This window comes from Cetorhinus maximus, chromosome 9, assembly GCF_964194155.1.
Source record: "Cetorhinus maximus chromosome 9, sCetMax3.hap1.1, whole genome shotgun sequence".
In the NCBI taxonomy this organism is placed as follows: Eukaryota; Metazoa; Chordata; class Chondrichthyes; order Lamniformes; family Cetorhinidae; genus Cetorhinus; species Cetorhinus maximus.
In genome coordinates, this window is record NC_135887.1 from 136,234,907 (window position 1) to 136,260,731 (window position 25,825).

Below are 25,825 nucleotides of genomic sequence, written 5' to 3' on the forward strand. Positions count from 1 at the left end.
CATGGTTGACTTAAGTCTTTTGATGTGACCAAGCCAAAAGGCTTTCTTTGAAGAGGTAATAAGTAGGATAGATAAAGGGGAACCAGTAGATGTAATATATTTGGATTTCCAAAAGGCATTCAATAAGGTACCACACATAAGACTACTTAAGAGCGCATGGTGTTGGGGGTAGTAAATTAGCCAGTCCTCTATCCATGCTAATAAATAGAAGACAGAGTTGGGATAAGGGGGGCATTTTCAGGATGGCAACCTGTAACTAGTGAAGTGCCACAGGGAGCAGTGCTGGGGCCACAACTATTTACAATATATGTTAATGACTTGGATGAGGGAAATGAATGTACTATCGCTAAGTTTGCGGATGCAAAAATAGGTGGGAAGGCAAGTGATGAGGATGAGACAAAGAGCCCACAGAGGGATATAGACAGGTTAAGTGAGTGGGCAAAAATGTGGCAGATGGAATATAATGCAGGAAAGTGAGAGGTTATGCACTTTGGCAGGAAGAATAGAGGAGCTGAATATTATTTAAATGACGAAAGGCTGAAGAAAGCTGCAGCACAGAGGGATTTGGGGGTCTTTGTGCATGAATCCCAAAAAGCTAGCATACAAGTTCAGCAGGTAATAGGGAAGGCAAATGGAACGTTGGCATTTCAAAGGGAATGGAGTATAAAAATAGGGAAGTCTTGCTAAACTATACAAGGCACTAGTTAGACCACACCTAGAATACTATGAACAGTTTTGGTCCCCTTATCCAAAGAAAGATATACTGGCATTGGAGGCAGTCCAGAAAAAGTTCACTAGGTTGATCCTGGGGATGGAGGGATTTTCTTAGAGGTTGGGTCGGTTGGGCCTGTACTCATTGGAGTTTAGAATGAGAGGCGACCTTATTGAAACATATAAGATTCTTAGGGAGCTTGACAGGGTAGATGCTGAGAGGTTATTTCCCCTTGTGGGAGAGTCTAGGACCAGTGGGCTTAATCTCAGAGTAAGGGGGCGTCCATTTAAAACAGAGATGAGGAGGAATTTCTTCTCTCAGAGGGTAGTGAATCTGTGGAATTATTGACCGCAGAGGGTTGTGGAGACTGGGTTGTTAAGTATATTCAAGGCTGAGATAGACAGATTTTTAATCAGTAAGGGAATCAAGGGTTTGGGAAAAAAGCAGGAAAGTGGAGTTGAGGATTATCAGATCAGCCATGATCTCATTGAATGGCGGAGCAGACTCGATGGGCTGAATGGCCTACCTCTGCTCTTACATCATTTGGTAATATGGTAACTTTGAATGGCCAATAAATGTGGCCTTATCAGCATTACGTAATCAAAATTAAACAAAAACTGGTACTAACAAATAAATGAACAATATTTGTGATAAGTTTCAGTCGTACCATTCAGAGACTCTAGGTAGAACATCTGCCCCAGGATAGGGGAATAATTACACTGCCTGTTTGAATTGTTACTTGTCTCAAAGCTACTAATGATAGGACATTTTTGTCCTTTTTGAAACTGTTACAGATTCCAGAAGCCCTGTTGTAGGCTGAAGGTGAGGTGGGAGGGGTGCAAGATTTAACATTTTCACTTGTATTTAAACAATAGATAATGGACACACACACACACATCTGGCTGCCCCACCTTTCTGACTGAAGAGACAACAGATACATCTCTTAAGGTTATATTTTGAAGTCCAAGGAAGATAAACAGAATTACAAATACCCCTTCCAGGTGAAGCAGCGATTTACCTCTACTTGTTCAATTTAGTCTACTGCATTCGCTGATCACAATGTGATCTCCTCTACATTGGGGAGACTAAACGCAGATTAGGTGGCTGTCTTGCAGAACACCTTTGCTCAGTCCGTAAGCATGACCCCGGCCTTCCAGTCGCTTGCCATTTCAACTCAACATCTTGCTCTCATGCTCACATTTCTATCCTCAGCCTACTACAGTGTTCCAGTGAAGCCCAATGCAAGCTTGAGGAACAACCTCATCTTCCGATTAGGCATTTTATAGCCTTCTGGACCCGACGAGAGTTCAACAGCTTCAGACCATGAACTCTGTCCTCCATTTTGATTTTTCCTCCTAATGCCAGTCTGTACCTTGTTCTCATGATTTTGCTTTCAGACAGCACTGACCTTTAGTCTGCTATTTTGCTTTCAGACAGTACTGACCTTTAGTCTGCTATTCACACCTACTCTGGATAAATCTTTGTTTCTTTAATACTATCAATACCACTCCCTTTGCCTTGTGTTCCATGACACCTTTGTCATTTAATCACCCCTGATCTCTAACCTATCCCTGACCTCCTTCTTCTCCACCAGCCTCTCCTCCTTTTTCAACAGCATAAAACCCAAACTCCTAATCTCTCTTCAGTTCCAAAGAGGAGTCATGCTGGACTCGAAATTTTAACTCTGTTTCTCTCTACACAGATACTGCCAAACCTGCTGAGCTTTTCCAGCACTTTGTTTGTATTTCAGATCTCCAGCATTCGCAGTATTTTGCTTTTATAACAAATTACAGAATTAACTCAAACACTAATTTCCATAAAACTGGTTCCCTTACTGCTTGTGTTAGGGGGATGTCTGTTAGGAAATAAAAGTTGATTGATTCTACATTCATGACAACACTTCAAATCCAACAAATCAGAGGCAGAAGAGTTTCTATCCCCATTCAAGAACAAGAGGAATGTCAATGTCTTACTAATTATATTGTTAAGGTTTAATATCACAGTTACATTGTTAAACAGGTGTTGGTTATTGGAACACCAAGAAATGGGGATAGCTGGGACACTGGTGTCCGAGTAGTGTTGACTGTGAACTGAGTCAATAAACTCTCCAGCAAAGAAAACCACTGTGTCTTACTTTTAACTTCACCAACTGACATGGATCCAGTCAACAAAGATAAAAGCAAAATACTGCGGATGCTGGAAATCTGAAATAAAAACAGAAAATGCTGGTAAAACTCAGCACGTCTGGCAGCATCTGTGGAGAGAGAAACAGAGTTAACGTTTTGAGTCCATATGACTCTTTTTCAGAGCTAAAGAGTTCTCACCTCTTTCCCACTGATGTACAGTGGCTCCTAGTCTAGCAATGGCTCCAATTTAAAATAATCATCCTTGCATTCAAATCCTTCTATGGCTTCACCCCTCCCATTTTTGTAACCTCCTACTGCCCTATGAGAACTATGCATTCCTTCAATTCTGGCCTTTTGTGCATCCCAGATTTCCTTTCCCCTACTACTGGCAGCCATGCAGTCATGTATCTAGGCTCTGGAATTTCCTCCTTAAAATTCTCCACCGCCTCCTCCTCCCTTAAGACGCTCCCGACTACCTCTTTGAACAAGCTTTTAGTCATCTGTCCTAATATCACCTTTTGTGGCTCAGTGTCAGATTTTGCCCAAAAACAGGAATGTAAAGTGCCTTGGAACATTTTACTATATTAATGGCGCTTTATAAATATAAATGATTATTGACATTACAATACTCTGTTGATACATGCTATAAAAATGCAGCCTAACCATTAGTCAGCTTGTGCATTTAAGACAAAACCTAAGTTTTCCCAAATAAAGTTCTGAAGAGTCATATTGGACTTAAAACGTTAACTCGGTTTCTCTCTCCACAGATGCTGCCAGACCTGCTGAGTTTTTCCAGTATTTTCTGTTTTTGTTTTCTCAAATTGAAAAATATTTACTGTAAGCAGTAGGAAAGGATGCCTAGAATTATAATATAGGAGAGCAATTAAAAATTCACATTGCTCCTTTGACTATCTTTGCATAAAGCCAGATTTATTTTAAAGAAATCATTCTCTCTATACTCCTCCGATTGAATGTTCTCGTGTGTGATGTGTAACTGTATGTACTGGGAACATGACAGGTTTGATTGCTGATCTCCATTGAGTGAGCCAAACTCACTTGGGTGGGAATGGGAATATGACAATCGGCTTCAGCATCCCTGGGCACAAAAAAAGTTAAAAATAGCTGGCACTCACTATCCCAATTCAAAGTTAAACAATAATTTTTTTTTTTAATATTCATCCATGGAATGTGGGTGTTGCTGGCTAGGCCAGCATTTATTGCCCATCCATAATTGCCTTGATAAGGTGGTGGTGAGTTGCATTCTTGAACCGCTGCAGTCCACGTGGTGTTAGGGAGGGAGTTCCAGGATTTTGACCCAGCAGCAGTGAAGGAACGGCGATACATTTCCAAGTCAGGATGGTGAGTGACTAGCAGAGGAATCTCCAGGTGTTGGCATTCCCATGCACCTGCTGCCTTTGTCCTTCTCGATGGTAGATGTGGGGTTGGAAAGTGCTGTCCATGGAGCCTTGCTGAGTTGCTGCAGCACATCTTGTAGATGGTACACACAGCTGCTACTATGCGTTGGTGGGGGAGGGAGTGAATGTTTCTGGATGGGGTGACAATCAAGCGGGCTGCTTTATTCTGGATGGTGTCCTTCTTGAGTGTTTCTGGGGCTGCATTCATCCAGGCAAGTGGAAAGTATTCCATCACACTGCTGACTTGAGCCTTGTAGACGGTGGACAGGTTTTGGGGAGTCAGGAGGATGGCATGAGAGAGCTGCTTCTGTACGCAACATTTTATCCCAAAAAAGACAGAGATTGCTTGGTCCAGCATTTAAGCATAGAGAAAGAATTGCAGTGCTTATATACCCTCTATCTTGGCAGCAGGAACATTTTTTGGCCTAATCTTTAATCTTGCTCAAGGCTACTGAATTTTGTATTTGCCTCTACTTCTAAAAACTCCTTGTTCTTGAAATATTGCCAAGGGATTTTAAAGCTGCAACTGAAGTACCAAGTAAGGCTGTGCACCAGGTCATTTGTAAACTGAGTCATGGGGAGCTCCACTTATTACTCTTAGAATATATTGAACACACTCCTGAGTCATATTTTTAAGTCCAGTTGCTTCGCAGGGTTCATTTTAATCTGCTTGTGAAATATTTCATTACATACTTAGCAAACCTGTAAGAATAGTTGACCTCATGGGCTGGGATCAGCAATGTAACAGGCATTCCCACTGCATGTGATGCATAAAAAGCTTATGTGCTGAAATGGTTAGCAAGACAGAGACGACTCATGATGCAATAAATGAAGGTCAATCGTGCAAAGTAAATTTAGAGGAACCAACATGCAATAATATTTCAGATATAGGGAAATACCAATATAGCATTCTGTTATATGCAAACATATGAAAATGACAGAGGAAATATCAATCTGGTCCATCAAGTCTGCCTCAGAGTCGTGATGCATGAAGCATCATGACTGGACATCCCTCCTACCTACCAGCAGCCATGTAATGTTCTCAGAGGCATAATCCTACAGGGTCGTGAGAACTCCAGTAAAATAAAGAATTTCATATATATGAGACACTGGCATCAGAATTACTTGTGTCAAAAAAGTAATGCCAATATGAATTACATGTGGGAATACAAATTCAGAAAGTGGAAAAGTTGTCTGAATTAGGGGAGATAGAAAAGCCATCATGAAATATAACTCATGTCTGAAGCTATTAATGTATATAACATTTTGGAAAAAGAGAGGTTTAGTCTGCAGGTGTGTTTTAATTGGATTAAAACCAGCTAGTCTAGGTGCTTCGATGATACTAGTATTGATATGTAAGGGAGATAGAGTGCATTTGCATTTTTTGAATAGAGCATTCAAGAAGTGGGGCAAAAACTGACACCTTTCTAGCAGCTACCAAGCAATATGTTTATGTTACTAATGAAGTTAGTACTATGAAAAGAGTTTTATTGTTAGAGAGGTTTAGTTCAGATACAATGAGAATTAACATTCAATGGGGCTGGTAAGTATAACTTCAGTAGTTTTCAGGTGTGCAGAGCAAAGGCTAAGTGAGATCAAAAGGCGGCTGTAAGCCTCCAACTCTCTCCACAGGAATGAAAGTGAAAGAACCTCATTTTGAATTCGTAAGGTGAAATTGCTTTGCCTGGTGTCTGGTTAAGTCTATGGGTTGCTGTTGCCTTAATGGAGATTAGTTTGGTAATTTGTTGGAAGTTATGGTAGTAGTAATTTGTAGCCATGTGTACGTATATTTTAACCTGTGTAAATTAATAAAATGTTTCATTTAGTTTATTGTAAACCTTGAGAATGGGGGTCTGATTCCTGAATTGAGTTGCATCTCAAACAAAACACTTAAAATTATAGGTTATGACAGTTGTTTAAAGTTTCCCTCTGGGATTTTTAAATAATTCCGCTTTACCAACTGCTTCGGTCATAACACTCATCAGACAAGGAAATGCTCCATTTCAACTTGTTTATGCAGAAATAACTAATGTCTATAACCTCAACATTCCACTTTTCTGACCAGTAAATAGAATTAAATCACATTGCTGAAAAGAGAGGCATGTTGCCAACGCCTCGGCCAATCCGAGTTGATCTGATAACCAATCAGCACTCTTCTGTAGTATAAAATGGTGTGATAGTTTGTCCTGATGAGTACAAGACAAAAACCTTGGACAAGACCTGACCAACTGCAACTAGAAATTGTTGAAAATTAATACTTCTGGCAAGCTAGTCATTTTTTCTCATTCTCCAAGAGTTTCCCAAACAGATGGGCAGATGGCAATCTAGACCCCGGCTAACGCTAGCGATAACCAGCTGTTGTACCATCTTATGTTCAATTGTCTTCTCGCGCCCCCGACTTCCAAACCATACCCGGTGAACAGGCAATTGACTGCTTATGAAATCTATTCTGTAAGGAGCTGTGTGCACGCCAAGGATGACTCATTTGACTATTTTCCACAAGGCAGGCTTCCCTGCCAGGAACTTTTTGTTTGGGATATCACAATACATCTCCATGCTTTGTTATTTGCGTTCATAGCTAAACAAATATTACTGGGTTTGCACTTATTTCACAATATCGAGTTTGACACACTTAACAGTGAGAGCTCAGGCAAGCCATCAAAAATATCAAACTGTATCTGCTTTTTAGGCTACGAAATGTAGCATTGAGACTGAAAAGTGGAGACAGGCCAAAAGTCTCAAATTATAGTGTCATTTGGCAGAGCTTCAGCAAATGTATCTTGGTTCAAATGAAGAGAACTTGACTTGTGAGCAAATATAAATCTGACAGATCTAAAAAAAAAGCCTGATCTTCTTACACTGAGGTGCAGTGTGACTGGGTTTCTGCCAACAAAATAATGTCACCAACAGAAATATGTAGCATGATTATGGCAGAATGTATAATTTTGCTGGACTCCCATCAACATTTACTTCTGTCAACACCACAATAGCAAAGTGCACCAGTGAAACAATGAAAAAAAAAATCAGTTTTTCTACATGTTCAATTTTTGGTGCCAGGTGTCAGCATTAAGTACTCCCAATTTTTACCTACATTGTCCAGATGCAGTGTAGCTCCAACTACTTCGTCTTAATGTGTTTTAAGCTTTAACCCCACTGCAAAACTATGAATATTTCCATCTCATCAAGCAGATGAACTTGGTCAAGTTTGCAATTCATGCCAAATTACAGCTGGATCTGTAAAGTGTGCCCGCCAGCAATAGGATTGAGACTGCATAAACTAATCGCTTAAGACTAACATCTCCAAAATGAGGTTACCAAATTGAATAATATAATTTAACCTCATGTAATACAGTTTTGAGCATTTTATGCATACATGTTTGCTTCCTTCTGCATTTATACTTCTGAAATTCAAATTCAAATCCCGCTTGCAACCAGCCAGCAGGAAAAACACAAGTAGCTCTTTAAGTAGGTATGTTGCTGAGACTTAAGAGCAATATCCTATTTATACTTTTTCATCTTGTTAGGCAAAGAACAAATTCTAACTATAGAGTAAGTGTAAAGAAACAAAACATAAAATAACATTAGAAGTTACAGATGTAAGTTAATTTAGATTAGTGTTTTACATCAAGTGCACTAACTCAAAACACAGAAAAAGAACATTGCAAGAATAAGCCAAGTCTTACCTTGGTGGCAGAGTAGAGAGTCAGTAAGGGTACAGGATACAACGCACTAGCAGATGACACATTCAGGATGATGCCTTTCGACCTATTAAAAAAATATGCAAACCACAATTAATGTTTCAAATAAATGAGCAAGATTTTTATACTTAACGTCTCAACTAACCTTATAAATATATCATTCTGGATATTGGGATTTGAAGAAAGTCTCACCCTAAAGTTGCAATACTGGAAGCTCTGAAAGAGTTCCTCTTAAAAAAATGATTTATCATTTCATGTGTATATTGTAAAGGTTTTTTGCGGGGATATAGCTTTACAGCTACCTTCATGATGACGGCAAAGTTGTTTTCAGTGTGTAGCGATGGAAAGGTAGCCGTGATAATCTCAATGCATGAAAGCTGATGTGTGACTCCCTTCAACAAGCCACCTCACACCATTTTGAATTTGTGATGAGTGAATCATCACTGCCCAGATGCGACCTGACTTTAGAGATCAGAGCTAATGAAAAAAAGAGGGCAAGGCACTGCTATTCAAAAAGCAATAAATATATAGATATTTATCCAACTGTCTCTTGCACAAATGGACCATAACCTCGTGGAGTAAAGATTTACGTAAAATTTTCAGGTGAAATTAATGCAGATTTACACTAGAAGAAATCGATTTCTGCTCAAGTAAAAGAAGATTATGATACATGATCAGAAAACAATTTCAGGATAGATACTTACCAACACAGTTCATGCTTTGTCTAGAACCACCAAATAATCTGGCGCTGATTCTACCTTGTCTAATGCTGAAACAGAGCACAATCTGCATGCTCGTTTGTAGTTTATGAAGATCTAGACAATGGTGAAGACGTATAGTTCTGTGCCCATGTTTGAGTGTTGGAAGTGAACAGGCTTTGGCAAGATATTCTTGTTGTTCAAGAAGTGCTTAGGTTTTGAAGATGTTTGCATTATGCTTGTTTGACCGATTGGAGTTTGTGGCCTTAACTAAAATGCTATTTTCTAGGTTACAAATGATAAGAACTTAGTTTTAAAAGGAACACAGATTTATGTAAAGCTACGTTGACCTTCTATTACAGATTTAAGACTGCACTGAGAATTCAAAGTGGTGAAAAGAAAAGGAATGGCAGTATGAGAGGCTTAATCAATGACATTCTACTGGTGCATATGTCTATTTCCACCTCAATCACTCACTCCTCTCTCAAAGCCAAAAATTAACAATTTCATTACATTCTTTCAACTCCTGTAGATTATCTAGTAGCTGTCCTGACCCTGTTTGATACAAGTCCATCTTTTGCCTTTGTACCATTCACAGTGCGAAAGTATTTACAAACTAATGCCATTCTCTTCAGTCAGTGTACCTGACAAAGAACATGCTGATAGGTTCACAGCTTTCTTCCTTCCATATGGATCATGTGGGTTTATGCTAGTGTCAGAAATGACCAGTCTCCTCACCAGGACCTCAAATATCACTTCAGAGTCCGTTAGATTAACTCTTCTGATCCTTGCTTTTAAATCGGACAATCGGTATACTTGAATTGGGATAGAATTATTTCTTACATAGGATCAAGAGCTCATTTCCTACTGATGTTAAATAGTGATGAGCATCATTTAATGTCTGTTAATTACTTTAGTTTCATCAACACAAGATCCTATAACGCAGGTGTAAGGAAATGATAGTACTCCCATGTGTTCATAAAAAAGTATTTACTTTCTACAAACACCTCAGTTAAGAGTTCTAATGAGCTCAGATATAAATAAAGACAAACAAGGTCTTACTCACGACCAAGCATTTGAAGGAGAATCTCAAATGCATTATGTGCTTATGTTGGTAAATGATCATGAGTCCAGACACCAGTGGATAGAAGCTGGTGGTTGCTTCATCGATCAATGATCCAAGTGTCTGGAAAGGTGATTGCGCAGATTTAACAGCACTTTCTGTACTCAGCAGCCTATGGAATGGAATGCACTTAGCATTTGTACCTATGCACCAATCAATGCACAATGCAAAGCACTAGTTAAAAGCTGCAATTTCATTGTTCTGGATCATTTCTAGGCTTGGTGAGACTGATGCATTACTGACAGCAGTTAATCTATTTCAGACATCACACGCCCGAAATGTGTTATTTCTTTTTCTCCTCTACCCTCAATCAGATAAGTTGATACAATAATTAAAATTCAAAAGCTACAAATAATATGTAAAACTTTTCAGAAAACCAAATCCATCCAACCAATTTGAACTGGGTGAGAATAGTAGGCATATCATTTAATTCCGAAGAAAATATTAAGATTCTGTCCTCAAAATTTGTACTTTGGTAAGATTTTACATAAGCTCAGTAAAATCTTAACAGGAATTCAGGTAAGTAGGGTTATGTCAAAGTCGTCTTCTTTCGCTTTATAGCTCAACATAAGGCATTTTAAAATAGGTCTTGTACCTCAAAAATAGTTAGAAGTTTTTGTTTTAAAAGTATTGATCGCATAAATGGTGGGGTGGGGATTGATTGATAGTACAAGCAGCAAAATTAAAACAAGGCTAAAATGACACATTTTAATTACTTCTTCTTTGCTGAAGACAAATTCTTCCAAGCCATTTGCTTAGTTAGCAAGAGCACCATTTAAAGAGAAGAAGTATGGAAGTATGGTAATCATAGCACACAAACCCCAATGGTCATCAGGCTAGACTTCACATTTATAATTGTTCATGCAGTGTTAGATTTGTCGGGATTTACTGGTCATTTTACTACAGGCTCTTTTTTCTCTCAAATTTAATATTTTTAATTGGGCTACTATGTGGTGTATAGCACTACTGGACAAATTAACTTACATTTTAACAATTAACTTACATGCAACATGTGTCATCAGGAGAACTATAAAAGGCACTCTTATGAACCTTATTCACTAGTAGTGGTAGAGTTGCTACATTAATGGTTTACATCAGCAATGGCTTTCTAAAACGTTATGAAAGTTTCCAACAACAGTTTCCTGAACAGATAGAACTGTTGCACAGCAGTAATGACACTGGCCTCCAACAAGTGTACAGCTTTTGACAACTGTAACACTGGACTGCTTTGCATGGATTAACAATCCACATTTATGAACTTATGAACTCTATGAACTTGTGCTTCCCTAAGCAGAGTAGGCAGGTTTTCCTTGTGAGGAGTGGCCTAGGAATCCACGAAAAGGGCAAGCAAAAAAGAAATGTTGTTAAAAAGCTTGACACAGAGTCCCTAGTTCCACAGCACCTCCGGTTGTTGCCAGTTATGATTGTCTCCCTTTGTCCTTAGCATTCTTATCATCCTGGGACTTATCAGAAGGCCACTGACAGAGGTAGGCAACCCAAATTTGAATGCTGAAAATGCAAAAATTGCCCAGAAGGTATGTCAGGCCCCAAATTATTCAAATGATTCTGATGCTCATTTACGGGTGAGTTTGGGTCTCCCAGTTGGTAAGCGGGTTCAGCATCAGTTATGGACTTGAAAATAGCCCATGACCAATTTTTACCCTTTTATGTTTGACCCCCACATATTGTCTCAGGCTGACGAAAGACAGACAGCTTTTCAATTACATTATGGGAAGTACAGATGTAAAATATGGAAAAGTTTTAAGTTGTTTAAATTACATATCTTAAATACAAGTGCTGCACTCGGACACAATGTAAAACAGTGAAATATTTAAGCTAATTCCACTTATAACAGGCATTTATAATTGAATAATGTAACATGCAATCCAATGAGTTTTGTGGTTCTCTCCGATGTGGAATAAATCTGGAGGTTTTTTGTGTGGATTCTCTGGAGTTCAGCTGCTTTGCACTGCTCATGCAGTTAGCCAAGACTTCATTTTTAAGTGACCAATGAATAAGAGTCCTGCATTTACTTACTTCACTGGTGCTTATGGCTGGTGAGGATATCCCAGGGAAATACCGAAATGACAACCTCTAAAATATCAAAACTTACAAAGAAAACTAGGTTGTGCTAGACTGATGACTCTGAATTTTTGTGTGTGTGTGTGTGTGTGTGTTCACCTACAGAAAGAAATAGCCACGATATCAAAAGGGAAGACTTCCTTGAGCCTATGAATCATTCTCTGCTATGATACATATATTGTTACTCAATCATTTAAACAGAGAGACAAGGTTCATTAGTCATTCTAAATGAATTCTTGAAGGAAGGATTCTCCCTTATAAATAATAATGAGTTGAGTGACTCACCGCTCCACCATGGCAGGCAATACCATCCTAGTCATCTGTAGGAGAAAAATAAAGTGAAATAACAGAAGAGAATATCTGCAAATCTCATCTGAGAATTGTGTTCGGCACTAAAATTTTGATGCTGTTATTTACAACTTATCAAAAGAAGTAAAAGCAAAACATGACTGGTCTTCACATGAGTCTGCTGAAATAAAATATTTTCTTTTAGAATATTCTATACAATCCTATTTAAAATACTGATTGCATATACATGTTACAAATGAATCTTGTATTTGTAGCATAAACAATTCTCCACCACAATTTAAGAGTCACAAACAGACTGGTACAGTTGCTTTACAGCACATGAACATATAAATGCAAACTCAATCCACTGGCATCAGGTGGAGTAGCTATAGCTGAATAGGCTGAACAGGTTCAGGACAGGCCAGGGCCCCTGGGCAGCCAACCTATACTGCTGGAGCCTCAGTACAAACCCCATATACACTTGTGGAAACACAGACAGTGCTGCACATTATCAAGCGGTGACCCGCTCTACAGACTAAGCAGCGGACTAATCACCTTAAACTCAGCAAACGAGGAGGATATCGCTTGGCTTCGGGGATTTACATTTGATAAATAAGCAAGCTGCAGACATTTCTGAAAAGGATACCCAAATATCCACCAAGGGCATGCCATGATTTGTACGATCAGAAATGTTCCAGAGCTAGCCTTACCACCTTCTTTCCAAATGACTGATGACCCAAATTGGGGTAGTTTATTGTCCACTTCTCCTGCCAATAGACAACCCATACAATCATCAATTATGAATGTAGCTGTTGTGACGATTCCCCTTTTATATTTTATCCTCTTCTATGAAGAGGCCTAGAGCTGAGGTTCAGTCAACTCACTGGGAAAGGAAGACTCTGCAGAGAGAGCAGTGGCACAGCAGAGAGCTGAAGTAGTGGCAGCCCCAGGAATCAAAGATAACTTATGCCTTCGGACCCAAAATCCTTAAACTGCCAATGAGAATGAATGATAACTTTTCCTGTTAAGGGCATGTCAGATCCCAGTGTACTGTAAGCTAGACCAGAGAAAGAACACATTCTGCTGGGCTGTTTGAAATTATGTGCCTAAGAATATTAGCTCCTACTCGGCTTGCATTTGACTGAATTACAGCGGGACAATGTATCTGCCACACAGATGTGCTATAAACTTTCAACATGGACTGAGTTAGGCCAATAGTCCATGTAAAGATATACAAGATGCTGCATGGGATGCGTTTGACCAGTTTGGTCTTTGAGAATAAGAGGTGAGGAAAGGTCATAGAACACCTCAAAGTGAAAACAATACCCCTGAAAATGATCCTGAGAAACTTCCAGTGGCAATACGGAAGTATGATCTTGTCGGTCCTTCACAACCAAGCAGATCCATGGGCATACTGGTTGATCATCGGTTGTAGCATGTCTATCTCGGACATGTCCTGTTTTAAGCAATCTGGTTAGCATTCTAGGGTATGGTACATGTGCAATCACCACAACTTCTTGCACAGTGCAAAATAACCAGAATAGAAACCAGCTTTCTTAATCAGAGTGTACTCTATGCCCTTAGTGCCAATAGTTTGTCTATTTAGGTTGACAATACTACTATCATGTCCTAGTATATTGTAAGCTTTCAGTCAATACTTTTAAGACTGGACACACACAGACTATTAAAATGGCTGCTTCAAATCATGTGACCTTTGACATTTTAAGCTTCAGACAGTCCTAAGTCTCAAGTGAATACCTAATTAAATATGAACATTCACATCCATCTCGGGAATTCACATATCCCTTCGTTTAAGGATAGATCAACACAAAAGAACTAGAGAATTCCAGCTGATCTGTTCCCCCCTGGACAAGAGGGGGCATCAAAATTCAATCTGCATAAGACGGATGTGAATGGATCCTATCAACCTTCCATTGTAATATGATGGCTTCTTTCATCCAAATTAGACTGAATTCATCCCAAACAACAACACAGGATAATAGGAATCAACATACACACCACCCTTTGTTTGGAAAAGGGACTTTGAACTTGTGGAAGTCACATGATGAGAACACTATTTTGCAATTGGTTTTTCAAACCAGCAAGAAGCTGTTTGCAGTCAGAGAATTCCAACATAAAGTCTCAAACTAGCTGAAGTCATTCAAGTAGCCAAGGTAATAAACAGCATTACCTTGGAAGTGAGAAATCCTAAAAGAGAGGACTCCCCCAACCTGTTCCAACTTCAAGTTCACCTGAGAACCAACCTCCTAGAAATTAGACTACAAGAAACCTTGTAGCCTGCTGAGAATCCTTTGTTTTACAAGAACTTCACTTCAACTTTAAAGCATTAATTTTATCCATGAAACTACAGGCTTGCCACAAAAGAGACTGAAATAATTATAAGCTGTAATAGTATCATCCATATCTATTTCATCTATACCTAATCTTTATGTATGTGAAAGGAGTGAGATGAGTAAGAATAATAACCTCCTTTGTTTTTAAACTCTCAAAAGCTACTACAGAAATGTATTTAATTTGGGATCCACATTCTGAGGCTAAGAAAACACATTCCTCTTAAAAACAAACATACTGATCATGGGAAGTAGAAGAAACACATGCATTCTGTCTGTGACGCCAGCATCATAGAACAATACAGAACAGAGAGTCCATTTGGCCCAACGGGCCTATGCCAGCTCTTTGAAAGAGCTAACCAAGTACTCGCACAACCTGTCTGCTCCAACAGCCATGCTAATTTTTCCCCTTCAAATATTTTTGGTGTTTTGCAGGTAGTCCGATCTAATTAGACAATGGAATCTAAGAGATGCTTATGAGAGGGGAATCCTCTTTAGGGCCCTTGTGTCTGTACTTCTGGTTTCCCATAAGGGTGCAAATTTTAGTAGCAGTCATCTACCTGAGCTCCCAGAGATAGGAGAATATCTGGTGAAATATTCATGCTAGGTTCAAGGTGATCCTGATTTACAGGTGGAAGCAAAATATGTGGATGCTGGAAATCTGAAATAAAAACAGAAAATGCTGGAAAAACTCAGCAGGTCTGACAGCATCTGTGGAGAGAAAAAGAGTTAACATTTCCAGTCTGTATGACCCTTCTTCAGAGCTCTGAAGAACGGTTATATAGACTCGAAATGTTAACTCTGTTTCTCGCTCCACAGATGCTGTCAGGCCTGCTGAGTTTTTCCAGCATTTTCTGTTTTTATTACAGGTGGAATCCTGACAGAAGCACCTTGGAATGTCTAGTAATTGAAAATAGGAAGGAGGGTTACTCCAAGGTCTAATGCTCTTGTGTTTTGGCTGTGCCACCAAAAGGCTATGGCTGAGCAAAGCTTTGTCACTGCATAAAGTACAAAAAAAAAATCACATTTTCCACAGCTAACTGAAACAGCACGCATGTTTTGCAGATTTATGCAGTTCCAACAGTTATTCTGTCCCTGTCAAAGTAGTTGCAATGAAGATTTTCATTTGTATTCTTACGTGTGTCAGAAATATCAAGGATTTCTGAGTGAATGAACTGCTTTAGGTAATAAAAGCAAAATATTGCAGATGCTGGCAATCTGAAACAAAAACAAAGTGCCGGAAATACTCAGCAGGTCTGGCAGTATCTGTGGAAAGAGAAACAGAGTTAACATTTTGGTCGAATATAACTTCTTCAGAACTGAAGGAGGGTAGAAATGTGATGGGATAGGGTAGAGGGCAAGACAAATGATGCCAGAGCTACTTTAGGTGTTCAGTGACAATGTCGGCTAAACAAGTATTGTACCTCCCATGGGAGTCATTTTAAATGCAGTGATAGGTGTGAAGCAACACATCAAAAAAACCTACAAATCACATTGCAGCAACCTGGGCCTGAAACACTACTTCCTGCTGCAGAAGAGAAGCTTGCATTTTGGCCTTGATCAAAATCACCAATTGACTTTGGAAATTTCCCTAATCAATTTTAAGGACTGGAGCTGCATTGATCTTTAATGGACACACTCGGTTGAATGGACCTGGTGGCATCCCAGTATGATTAGATCCTTGGTAAATTTATTGGTTGCATACAGATCCTTGCTTGGACTCTACTGGGAAATCAGCTTGCATGTTACATTTTCCATGCAAGGGGGAACAAGTGGTACCACATGGTGAAACATGGTATTTTCATTTGCATGCTTGACATGAGGTTCCCCAACAGTCTACCAAGATAGACTACACACCAGTGTGCAGATGATGCAGAATTAAGATATTCACTAAGGCAGTGCCTTTTTCAAATATCTTACATGCATACAATTACAAATATCTCTATAGAGTCTGAAATGCAAATCTAATATTAAACCCTAGCTTCAGGTGTGATAATTCAACCTGTGACTAATATAAATTATAAGACAGTAATTTTAAGACTGTACTCCAACAATGTGACCCATCAGTGGGTGTATGACATAAAATTGGAAACTCCAATTTAAATAAATCTTTAAGAGAACTAATCTGAAGTGGTCTAGTTAAATCTTTTTAATCGCAGAGCTTCTTGAATGCTGTTACATTATTGTACTTACAGTTACTGCTATTGGGTATTGCAATGCACATAATCTTCATAAAGCCATTAAAGATTTTTTGGATATACAATGCAGAATTTTTAAATATTTGTGGATTTTCTGTAATATTACTCATGAGAAGTCAGATGATGCACTATTTTGGGAGGTGTGCATTACACCATGTATTTGGCAATGTTTTATTCTACTGCTAAGGCTTAAAGTCATGGGCCAAAAATAAATTTGCAAAGTCTTTGCATTGCTTTTATTAAATAGATGGAAGGGAAAAGAACTTATGTAGCACATTTCACAGCCTCAGGATGTCTGAAAATGCTTTACAGTTAATGAAGCACTGACGTGTGGTCACTTTTGTAATGTAGGAAAGTGACAACCGTTTTGCACATTGCAAGATCCCACAAATGGAAACGAAATAATTCCTCTATGAAGTCTTGATGCCAATATATTTCCAGGATTCTCCCCCAAACATGCTTTCTAGCCCAAAGATCAGATTGCAAAAAATTTTGCATAACCCAAACAGTGCTATACACCTTATAAAGGAGTTTCCGTTGTATCCAATCTAAGTAGACTCGAGTGACAGACTGGGAAATATTGCTCTTCAGAGGGAACTGGTGTCCTATGAATCACTGAAAACATGTGCAGCAAGAAATTAGGATGGTAAATGGAATGTCAGCCTTTATCATGGAAGGGATTGGCGTCCAAGAGTAAGTAAGTCTTAGTACCATTATGCAGGGCCTGGGTGAGACCACACCTGGAGTACAGTGTACAGTTTTGGTCTCTTTGCCTAAAGGAAGGATATACTAGCCTTAAGAGGGGTTGCAATGAATGTTCTCTAGTTTGGTTCTTGGGTTGAGAAGATTATCCTATTAAGGAAACATTGAGTAGAATAGGCTTATATTCCCTACAATTTAAAATAATGAGGGGTGATCTAATTGAAACATAACATTCTTAAATGGCTTGACAGGGTAAATGGTGGGCAATTGTTCACTGGAATGAAGCATCTCGAACAGAGAGTCACAGTTGCAGAATAAAGGGCTGGCCATTTGGGACCAGGATGAGGAGAAATTTCTTCACTTAAAGGGGTGTAAATTCTTTGAATTCTCTACCTTAAAGAGCGACGAGTGCCCAGTCATTGATATTTTTTAGGTATACGGGATATACAGGGTTATGGGAATAGTGCGGGAAGGTGGAGTTGAGATAGAAGATCCACCATGATTTTACTGAGTGGCTGAGCGGACTAAAAGAGCCGAATGGCCTACTCCTGTATCATAGGCTCTTATAAATTGAGAACTTGTATTACTTTGAATTTCCTCAGCTCCAATGAACAAAAGGCCCCAACTTGGTTCATCACCGGCAACCCTAATGTCATGAAATCAAATCCCACCCCAGTAAAGTGTAAATTCAATAGATCTGGAAATATGTTCGCTTGGATCAGGAAAACAAGCAAGCTATTGGATTGGTATAGAAAACAAAATGGTTTAAGGAAGGAAACATGTCGCTCTTTTGCAACCGGACCGACATGACTCCAGTCCTACACAACATGGTTACCTATATGCGTCCTCTGAAAGGGCTAATAAATCAATCAAAAATTGCTACAAAGCAAAAAATGGTCCACCACCTTTCAAGACAACCAGGAATGGGCAATAAATGTGATGGCACACATGCTGTCCACACTCCAAGAACCAGTTTTGAAGGATGTTACCACCACTCATACATAGAAACACACAGAGAAAATAGGAGGAGTAGGCCATTCGACCCTTCGAGCCTGCTCCACCATTCATTATGATCATAGCTAATCATCCAACTCAATAGCCTGCTCCCGCTTTCTCCCCATATCCTTTGATCCCTTTCGCCCCAACAGCTATATCTAACTCCTTCTTGAAAACATACAATGTTTTGGCTTCAACTACTTTCTGTGGTAGCGAATTCCACAGGCTCACCAATCTCTGGGTGAAGAAATTTCTCCTCATCTCAGTCCGAAATGGTCTACCCCGTATCCTCAGACTGTGACCCCTGTATCTGGACTCCCCCACCATCGGGAACATCCTCCTGCATCTACCCTGTCTAGTCCTGCTAGAATTTTATAGGTTTCTATGAGTTCCCCCCCCCCGCCTCATTCTTCTGAACTCCAGCGAATATAATCCTAACTGACTCAATCTCTCCTCATGCCAGTCCCGCCATCCCAGGAATCAGTCTGATAAACCTTCACTGCACTCCCTCATAGCAAGAACATCCTTCCTCAGATAAGGAGACCAAAACTCCACACAATATTCCATGTGTGGTCTCACCAAGGCCCTGTATAATTGCAGCAAGGCATCCCTACTCTTGTATTCGAATCCTCTCGCTATGAAGGCCAACATACCATTTGCCTTCTTTACCACCTGGTGTACCTGCATGCTTACCTTCAGCGGCTGGTGTACGAGGACACCCAGGTCTCATTGCATATTCCCCTCTCTCAATTTATAGCCATTCAGATAATAATCTGCCTTCCTGTTTTTGCTACCAGGTGGATAACCTCACATTTATCCACATTATACTGCATCTGCCATGCATTTGCCCACTCACTCAGCTTGTCCAAATCACACTGAAGCATCTCTGCATCCTCCTCACAGCTCACCCTCCCACCCAGCTTTGTCTCATCTGCAAATTTGGAGATATTACATTTAGTTCTCTCATCTAAATCATTAATATATATTGTGAATAACTGGGGTCCCAGCACTGATCCCTGCGGTACCCCACCAGTCACTGCCTGCCATTTGGAAAAAGACCCGTTTATTCCTACTCTTTGTTTCCTGTCTGCCAACCAGTTTTCTATCCATCTCAATACACTACCCCCAATCCCATATGCTTTAATTTTACACGCCAATCTCTTATGTGGGACTTTGTCAAAAGCCTTCTGAAAGTCCAAATAAACCACATCCACTGGCTCCCCCTCATCAACTCTACTAGTTACATCCTCGAAAAATTCCAGTAGATTTGTCAAGCATGATTTCCCTTTTGTAAATCCATGCTGTCTCTGTCCGATTCTGCCACTGTTTTCCAAGTGCTCAGCTATTAAATCTTTTATAATGGACTCTAGAATTTTCCCCACTACCGACGTCAGGCTGACTGGTCTATAATTCCCTGTTTTTTCTCTACCTCCCTTTTTAAATCAACTCATCCCCAGTGGCAGCTAATGAATCTATTCGCCCTATAATGTGGTGCCCAAGACTATATATATATATATTACTCCAACTGTAGCCCAATCTTCTTTGCCTTTTCTTAGCCTTATTTACTTGTGCTCCCATCTTTAGAAACCTGCATATCTGTGCACCAAGGTGCATCTGCTTCACATCTCCATGCAAAGTCTGACCAGTACAGATAGAACTCCTTTCCCCATCTTCTCCAAAAACCTATTGTTTTACAATTTCCTGGAATGAACTGTACCAACCACTAAGCCACAAGTCCTGCTGGCCTCTCTGCCTTCCTGCAGTTTTACAGGGTCTCATCTTCATCAATTCCTCAATTTGGCAACATCAAACTTGGAAACTGTTTTCTCAATTCTCAAGAGCAGATCACTTATGGATTTGGTTCATATCAGTAGCCGAAACACAGACCAGTATGAAAAGCCACTCACCAGACCAACAAAAATCTCTTTAATTTCACCATTTGTTTTCTGTCCTCCAGTCACTTTTCTACTCATGTGTCAACATTTTTTTTAACTCCATGTGTATCACCCTTGTCATTGGTATTATGTTTTAGCAATACTGTAAAATACCAAGATTAGAATCATTTACATGTACCGAACAATTTAAGTATAAACATTCCGTAAATTAGTTGTGCTAGAATTTTTACAATTAATTTCAAAATGTCCTGACTTTCCTACTCCATTCATAAGGACTTTACAAAGTTAAAGTTGAGGACCATTCATTGAAATGCATGAGCATTGAGGTGGTACTAGCATTAAGGGGGGTGCTTTTTTCTTAAGGCTACATTCTTGGAAAAAAGGGAATGCTTTTGTGAACCAGGGAGTTCCTAATTTAATATATCAGGATTGTCAAGTTTTCTTTAAAATTCTGACTGCTGTAATTAAGTTTTGCTTAGTTTCCATAAACATGTAAATTGTTTCATAAATAAATCAACACCTGCAGAAAACTTCACTGCAATGAGCCTCTGAAAACAGTCAGCATCAGATTTTTTTCACAGCTGCAACATATAAACACAGTTGAATTAAAGAGAGATTAAAGTCAAAATTGGCAAGTTGATAATTGTCAATTTGCATTAAAGCCATGCAGTGCTTCTTTTTGGTACTAAAATTTAAATACAGAGCATGGTCTCAGTGACTTCTATCAATTGCTTGCAATGACAAGTGTCCTCGTGTTAGAAACTGAACACTCTTGGTGGAAATGGTGATTTCGTTTTAATTAATTTCTGTTTGGTAACATTGTGACTTTAAAACACTCCTTGCTCCAATGTATAAAATTAGCACTTTTCAAAAAATTGTTGTCAGTTTTCAGATCATGTGATCTATTGCAGAACTTTAGTTTCCTGGACTAATTTTTTTAATTTTTAATCCGAAAGGTAATTCAGGGGCTGGCAAAGAAATGGGAGCCTCATTATGCTTGCATACAGAATAATATAACTTCATGTTTGCCAAGGTCTGCAGCGTTTTCATTAGTCAAGTGATTTTTATGAGTGAGCTACCAGTTCCATTGGGAAACGAGCAGCAGCTGAAGTACAATCATTTTATCAGATTCCTGGAACTCCCTTACTGAGCACTACTGGCTACAAACTGACTGCAGGGCTTTGCCAATCTCACTCTATTTTATTTTTTGACATGCTAAATGAAACTGCTTATTCATTCCAGACAGATGCAACAAAATATTAATGATAGTTTGGTCAAAGGAAATCCAGGAAAATGCCTGCAACATCTACCTCTTGCATGAAATTAAAAAGGCAATGCCTTACAAATGTGCTTTATTAATTTAAGGATGTAATAACGGATTAAACATCTTAGACAAAGAGCTCTTCAAATTTCATTTGCTTCATTTATCTTTGCATTAAACCTTTTCCTAATGCACATAAAAACATATTTCCCTCTGAAATCACACACTGGTGTAATTATAAGTTCCTTGATGTCACTTTATCATGGAGATTTGCTGGTAAATCTCTCAGATACAGGTTGAGGCACATGCAGTTTGTACCTGCCTTAAGAAAATAAGAGCTAGCCATGAGCCGCATGCTGTACAAACACACCTACCAAAGTTTTTCTTAGATAACTGTAATACTAACATTTGAAATTGCCAAATTTACATTATGCTCACTGTGTGTTCTACTCTGTCATCTTCCATGACTGTCCAAGCTGTTCATTGGTGCTCAAAGGTCATTAAGATTTTCAGTCACAGGCAAGTCTTAACAACAAATGGAGCGAGCTCCTGCTTTTAACTAAATAGAACCAGTGCTGGTTTAACTTCATGTCAACCCTATATAAGTGTTCTCTTAAAGGAATGGTTTCATAGAACTTTGTTAAAAAAACACCCTATGTCAGGGCAGAGAGACAAACGAGATGGCTCACAGGCCTAAAACTGAGCTATATGCTGCACTGACTATTTAACAATTGCGTATTCACACGCTGATTTGTTGAATCAGCTTCAACACTCCAAATTAGCAAATTTACAAAGTTCAGATGCTCACTGCTGATTAAATGGATTGATTTCACTCCTAAGGCATCATCAACAAGTTTAGGAGGACAATTGTACTGCCAGATGGCAGCAATATTTTCTCCCATTGTGGAGGACTGTAATAAACCGAAATCAAACTAGTATGCAGAGTCACCGCGTGCAAGGGCATCAAAATCAAAAACAAATTCCACTAACCAAGTGCCAAGCAGTACAAGAATTTTGGTCATTAGTTTAAAGATCAGTTTGAAGTCATTTCTCTGAATGGGATACATGCAACAGCCTAACTGCTGCACAAGTGGAGCAAAAAATAGGAAACTATTGCTGACATGTGCACACACAAGTATCAGAAGAATTAACTTTGCCATTTAAAAAAAAAATCCAAGGAAAAAATACCACCAATTATCATCAAACTCTCCCAGCCTATTCTGAAAGATAGATTAACAGCTCAGTAGTACAGAATACAAGGGCGTGAATGACAAGAACTAAAAAATTAAATGAAGGGCCAACAAAAGTTAACATGAAATGGTATAGTTAACCACACAGATTGCTATTCATTCCATTTTCAGTGCAGTTGACCATTGATCTAGATAGTTTACTGCAGTTTCAGTAGTCAGCACATTATGGACCTGACAATTACCCAATCAACCAAATCAGAATGAAACATGGCTTATTACTCAGGTAAGGCAGGCCCTGTAAATGTGTACACTAAGAGTCAATTGTAAAAACCAGAATGCAGATGAGGGAGAACACACTTGAGGTCAATGAAGGCTGCAAGTAAGCCAATATCAGGATCGGGAACAAATTACTGTGCGCCGACACATTTGTGTTTCCCTCTCCCTTTTAGTTGTTCACTAAAATTTCAAAGACCCCAGCCAGTTGCCAAGCCTATCTGCAGAGTTTGCTAGTTAGGACCAGGATACTCTTCTGGATCTACAGGTATTTTTGAAGTCCTCCAAAGTGGGTTTAAACAGCTAATGAGAGTACCTTCCCGATGCGAAACAGTCAATAGAAAATTACAGTCAATTGAAATTTGATTAATGTCCAAGAACACTGAGAAATATGTTCTTTGGGATAATGGTAACCAAATCGCAATCCTGTTTTTAATAAATCAAAGTCCTGACAAGTTGATCAAAACTAAAATTAATTCAAAAGCAGGTTACTAGAACTACAGAAAAACTACTCCATGAAACTGTGGTCCATTAAATGCCATGAATTTTGTTAGGGTTTCTCTAGCATTGTGTCAGACAAACACTGGAAGTCAGCCCTTACAAAGAGGAATGCAACTTAAACAATAACCAAGAATGTGGCATTGTCCAGTAATTCAACCTAAAGTTACTGTAATTAGCTCAGTGAATTGACAAGTCCTCGAGGATGAAAATCTGAAATTGGAATCCTTGGGAGACTGGGAGCAGAGAGTCCCACTTGCAATCAGCAAGGAGATTTCCTCAAACAGTAGCTCAGTGAACTTCAGAAAAGCTCTGCGGCCGGTCCCTTCAAACACCAGTCTCAAGACAGGTCAACAATCTGCCACGATGTTACAAGATTCAGTAACATAAAATGCTTCATTTTAACAATCTGGTGATTCGAACATTATGCTAATTTGGAGAACAAGCTCTCTTGACTTCCTGTTTAACTTTTTCTATTAACGATCGCAGTCAGAAAGTGCTGAGATTCTTGCACTATCCAGAGGATTTGGAGGTGTCAGCTGTGGCTCAGTTCATAGCACCCTCACCTTTGAATCAGAGGGTTGTGGGTTCATGTCCCACTCCCGGAAACCAAGAACTGTGATTGTACTCGAAAGAAGTTGCAATCTGTGACTGTTGATAACTCGAAAGAGTATCCAGAGGATTTAGATTAACATGATAGTATTTTTAATTGCAAAGTTTAAAATACCATGGCCAACCAGTCTCAATGCAACAATTGGCAGCTATGTGATCTGCAAAACTTGTTTTCCCTGCAATACAATTTCTGGCTGTGCAGTGTGGATTCTACCCCAGCCAAGAAGCCAAAGCTACAGTAAAGGTAACTTTTAAAGGGATTAGCAAAATTTCAAACAGATGCTAAAGAACAGATTCTTTTTAATGAACTGAAATGCAGCGTATCATCCTATATATCACAGTCCTTTCATGTCAAATTGAGTTTTAATATTGGGCAAGAACTGATGAGGTAGCCCAACGTTTTCTTTTCAAAATCGAACAATGAGATAACTGAGCTCTGTATGTGTTCAAGTATTTATCATTTCATCTGCGAGGTGAGAGCAAGCAGAAACAGGCTTTCTCCAGCTAAAAACAAAAAGATAAAAACAAAAAGCTAAAAGCTACTGCGGATGCTGGAAATCCAAAACAAAAACAAAATTACCTGGAAAAACTCAGCAGGTCTGGCAGCATCGGCGGAGAAGAAATCAGTTAACGTTTCGAGCCTTCATGGCCCTTCGGCAGAACTGAAGCATAGTTAGGAGAAGGGAGAAATATAAACTGGTTTAAGGTGGCGGGGGGGGGGGGGGGGGGGGTGGGGGGCGAAGAGAGAAGTTGACGGTGTGGTGGTCTGTGACATCTTTTGATTATCTGCTCCTATCACTGCTTATCTCCACAATCACCACACCCTCAACTTCTCTCTCCCCCCCCCCCAACCTTAAACCAGTTTATATTTCTCCCTTCTCCTAACTATGCTTCAGTTCTGCCGAAGGGCCATGAAGGCTCGAAACGTTAACTGATTTCTTCTCCGCCGATGCTGCCAGACCTGCTGAGTTTTTCCAGGTAATTCTGTTTTTGTTTCTCCAGCTACAACACTTCAGAAGTTACCCAGTGTGCTGATAAACTTGTGCTGTTGCACTATTTTTCCAGTGATAGTGCTACAAAGTGATTACCAAAGTTGAAAACAGGAAGCACACTCCAAACTTGAGACATACTGGAAGAGATTAGATAAAGCTATGTCTAAATGTGGCCTGTGCTCTGTGACCAGGCAACGCTTTATGTGCACACTGGGCACCAAAAGTACTAAACGTTCTAATTCCCATGCATGGACATGTGTCATCTTAATGGACACAAAACACTAGCCAGGAAAAAATTTGTTAGCGCAACTTTAAAACTGCTGTTTTGTGATTATAAAAATAAACTTTAGATTTTTAGATATTGCAAACCCAAGAAATCATAAATGGCACATATTAACCAATAATTTCACCAATCTGAATATACATGTAGGATCCAAATGGTATTATGTACCAGAGAATTTGTTCGCAATTAGCAGAGCTACTCATTTATCAAACTATTAATAGTATTCCATTAACTTTCTAAATTAGTAGATATAAACAGTTTACAGTGGCTGGAGTTATTAGAGATCGAATAGTTAAAACAGTTAAGAGCATGTGAATGGGTCACATGTACCAGATGCTGGTAAAAAATAAACATGTCTTCACAATTCATTTTTCTGCACGAGCAAAAACCTTAATTTTGTATGTTACATAAAATCTTGAATTCATGGCATTT

At 39.2% G+C, this 25,825-nt stretch overlaps 1 protein-coding gene across 1 annotated transcript in view; it reads right to left on the bottom strand.

Annotated features, from left to right (window-relative positions):
- hsd17b12a (hydroxysteroid (17-beta) dehydrogenase 12a) overlaps positions 1-25,825 on the bottom strand; it is a 174,572-nt gene that overhangs the window by 12,334 nt on the left and 136,413 nt on the right. Inside the window, exons 7-8 of the mRNA XM_078549566.1 lie at positions 12,140-12,174; positions 7,937-8,018 (exon numbers count right to left, since the gene is read on the bottom strand). Of these exons, the coding sequence (XP_078405692.1) occupies positions 7,937-8,018; positions 12,140-12,174 (117 nt within the window). The remainder of the gene's footprint in view (positions 1-7,936; positions 8,019-12,139; positions 12,175-25,825) is intronic.